The following is a 4,042-nucleotide window of genomic DNA, read 5'->3' as shown; positions in this document are numbered from 1 at the left end:
GCTGAATGCATATATTACATTTTGAATATTATATTACAAATGAAATGTATAACGCTACAAGGTATCGAACCTTCATCTATATACCAAATTCTATCGCCTAGCAGTCGATAAAAAAAGTCATCCGCATTAGCTATAATTCAGAAAAGTTACATTCCCTAATTTTAAGCTCAGTGCAATCGCAGAATAGGGGAGTCAACTGTTTTTTGGCTGGAAAAACAGTTTTTATCGGCGAACAGATATTAGAATTTTTAATTCAACGAGAAATGAAGTGCTTTGACAAGGCAAAAGTTTAAAATTATCGTTACTTTTGTTACTTCGATGTCTCAAATATTGCTATTTTATGATAGTAGAATGATCATATTTAACTCACCGTTTAGGTGCTTTTAAACATCCAAACTACCAGAAATACCCCTTTGATAGGTCAAAAAACGTCCTTAGCAGCAAGGGGAAAACGGCAATGTATGAGTTAATTCGAGCTATAAATCGGGACACCAGATTTAAAACGACACAGAAAAAACAAAAGTTAAAATTTGTTTCAAGTCAGACTTGCAGCGGTTAAAAATAAAAAATATTTCGGCAAGAGTTTCACTGAGTTTAGGAGAACAATTCTGATCTCGTCTACTGCGTGACGCGGAAGTGAACAAATTTCGTTAAAGCATGTAGAATTAGTAACAGAAAATACGAAAAAAATTGTTCTTACTGATATATTTCCTCTGAAATAAATGAGACTATTGTGGAGGAATTAAAACTTACTTAATACCATTTAGCAAAAAGCGCAAAAAGCAACTGACAGATGGGAATCCCCGGTTGTTACCAGGAATCGATGTAAACTTTCTCTTTCGTTTTTTCTGTGAAACTTTTGCCTCATCAAATCGCTTCATTCGTCGTTCAACTAAAGATTCCAATAGTTTGTTGACAAACAAATTTTTTTTTCTAGCCAAAACGAAGGTGACAGGTGACGCCCCTATTCTGAAATCTAACCTTAAGATCTCTTTTTATAATTATTTATTATTATGTGGCGTTATGTAAATGTAAAATACACAAACTTTTAACAGGAATATCAACAAAATAATGTGTTAATAAATAATTTAAATCGATTACAGTTTTTTTTCATGTAATATTTCGTTTTTTCCCGTTGTAGACTATGTTACAATAACAAAAATTTTTATCTTTCGTGTAAGATTGGTTTTTTAGGTGCTTTTGAAGAATTCAAAAAGCTTGGGAAATATGCAAAATTGAAGATATTAGTCTTTATTTTTGAACTCTCATAACTTTGGTGATTTTAATCTCATCAAGGTGTATTTTTGTTAGAAATGATTCGTAATAAGACGCAGTTTTCAAAAATATTTTTGAAAAAAAATATAAAACTTCTTTGATTTAAAAGAAACATATCCCAGTGCAAATATCGCCCGAGAGTTTGAGCTCTGAAGTTCCTGCATACATAATTTTTTTTTTAATTTCATAACTTTGGTCATTTTATTGATTTCGCACCGTGATCTTCATGCCACGACCCCATTCTGAAATTTACTGGCCTTTTAGAGGACATTGTAAGCTATCTATACAAAAAATAAAGAAAGGTTTGGTTTTTTTTTTCGTAAATTCAGTTAAAAAATCAGTTTTTGAAAAATCAAAGAAGATTTTGAAACTTTTTTCAAAAAATATATTTTTTTAAACTGCATCTTATTACGAGTAATGTCTACAAAAAATACATCTTGATAGCATTACAATCAGCAAAGTTATGGGAGTTAAAAAAAAGACCAAAATTTTCAATTTTGAATATCTCGCAAGTTTTTTGAATTTTTCAAAAATCGTTTTACGGTATTTCTTTCAGCACATAAGAGAACAAATACTATTATTTTCATTAAGATTACTAACATTAACTTAAATTGTTCAGATGATTTTACATGGAATATCTTATAAACCATATTGTTAAGGGCATGTGATACTTACAGTTTCTCCGGCTTTTTTCCACAAAAATAAAAATGTTTAAAAACTGAATTCGGAGATGCTATAAAATATCATAACGGACGCCCCAGACTCTTTCTTGAGGGATAATAACAACAAAAAATTATTGTCCTAAATAAAAATTTTATGCATATACATTATTTTGAGGTTACGTCGTTTTTCATCTCTGCCTTTCCGATATTCTGGAAATTATTTATGAAATAAACTTTTTTGATTGGCTGCAAACAAGGTTAGTTCCGGGAGATTAGTTACTATGTTTATTTGTAAGTCCAAAGTTTCCTGCCAAAAATATTGTGTAGTTTGGAAGTAACGCTCGGGTGAATTGTAACACACATAACCTCGAAATATACACGCACGTTGTGAGCAATATCAACAAAATTTTGATAAAAACACACAAGCAAAGTGTGTGGGAACGTCCGTTAGCATGTTCGCTATCATTTCCCAAATTTTAAAGGCAAAATATTTCTTATCCTAGGAAAGAAGCCGGGGGAATCTAGCACTGAAAAAATCGATACTATTTCCTAAGCGCTATGCAAATTAAATGCAAATTAAAACTTTTTTTAATTAACTCACAAGAAAAGTGTGTGGGGACTTCCGTTAGCATGTTCGGTATCATTTCCCAAATTTTTAAGAAAAAAAATTTATTATTCTAGAAAAAAAGCCGGGGGAACCTAAAATTGGTAAAGTCGACAATTTTCTAAGTATCACATGCGCTTAAACGCATTTTTTAAAATAGCCTTTAGCTGATTCTCGTAAAACATGGTTCCCGTGCAGGAACTATAACTTGTGTTTGTCGTTATTTATTGTTGAATTTACGATATTTTAATAAAATGTACCATTACTAAAAGGAAAACAAGAAGCCCTATCAAAAAATGGTTAAAAATAACTTTGTAAGTATTTTTCAAAGCATTGATTCGTTTTCTTGACTTATTTTCGTATCTCGTATAATTTTTCTAAAACTTTTAATTTTCAATTTTGCAACACTATTTTTTAAGATTAAAAAGTAATGCTTTTTATCAAGAAATGGTTAAAAACATTTTTTTACGCAATTTTTGAAGCAGCAATTCATTTTCTGGACTTATTTCCTTATGAGGTGGTATTTGGCTTAACATTTTTACTTACGATTCTTTAATAGCATTTTCGATGCGTAAAATCAAGACCGTTGATCAATGAAGACTAGTTAACTACAAATCCAGATTTTCGGAAATTCAGGTTCCAGTGTACATATAATCATATGATTTATTATTTATTTATTTCTTACCAGTGCAGTTTTTGATCCATATTTTTGTATACGGCCATGAAGATACTGTCCTAAAGATAAATGAAATCCCTTTGAAATAAATGGTGGACCAGATAGGATGTTTGAATCTCCCTTCATTTCTCAAATCCTTTAATAATATTTCTCTATTTATAGAAGAAAATGTCTCGATGGTTTTTTAATTTCAGGTACTGTAACTCACTTCGTAAAACTATACTTCATCTATATTACACAATTTTATTAAAAAAATTAAGTATCGATAAAAGGATGATTACAAAAATACTGTACGAATCCCCTATTATTTCAAGAAACAATAATGTGTACTGCTGTTTATTATGCACTCATTTCAAGCTGTCTCGCAAAAATACTGTAATAAGCGATAACCTTTTTTATTACAGTATATGTTATCATGTAGACTTTCAGAGTAAACCAGTTCGAAGTACATACCAATACGTACTGATTAGTGGGAAAAATAAACTGGGTTTTAAAGCAAAAGTGTTGTAGTATTTTTTCATGAGTACCAATAGTAAAAGTGAATTTTTCGAGCAGTCTTTTTACCACTTACGTGCTATTTTTAAATTGAGAAATTGACAAATATGGGTTTGACTTGGCGACGAAAATTTTGTCCGCTAACAGATAACCATATTTTAAGGAATTAGAGAAATGTAATTTAGTACGATGTGAATCAATTTTAAACTTTTAGGATTGGATAATACTTAAGTTTTTGCTTTTAGTTGGCGATCACAACTAACACACAAGTGTTAACAACGAAATACCTATTAAATAAATATGCAAGTTTTTGTCTAAAATAGTTGGTTA

General features: G+C 30.2%; 1 protein-coding gene across 3 annotated transcripts in view; it reads right to left on the bottom strand.

Moving 5' to 3' along the window:
* LOC117173299 (4-coumarate--CoA ligase 1-like) overlaps positions 1 to 3,652 on the bottom strand; it is a 22,479-nt gene extending 18,827 nt beyond the window's left edge. For 2 of the 3 annotated variants that reach the window (XM_033361784.1, XM_033361786.1), the window contains exon 1: positions 3,227 to 3,652. In XM_033361784.1, the coding sequence (XP_033217675.1) occupies positions 3,227 to 3,343 (117 nt within the window). In that variant the 5' untranslated portion in view covers positions 3,344 to 3,652. The remainder of the gene's footprint in view (positions 1 to 3,226) is intronic. The other variant, XM_033361785.1, reaches the window with a different exon arrangement.
* Positions 3,653 to 4,042: the final 390 nt, after the last annotated feature.

Source organism: Belonocnema kinseyi, chromosome 5, assembly GCF_010883055.1.
Source record: "Belonocnema kinseyi isolate 2016_QV_RU_SX_M_011 chromosome 5, B_treatae_v1, whole genome shotgun sequence".
Lineage (NCBI taxonomy): Eukaryota > Metazoa > Arthropoda > Insecta > Hymenoptera > Cynipidae > Belonocnema > Belonocnema kinseyi.
This window is presented reverse-complemented; position numbering and strand designations above follow the sequence as displayed.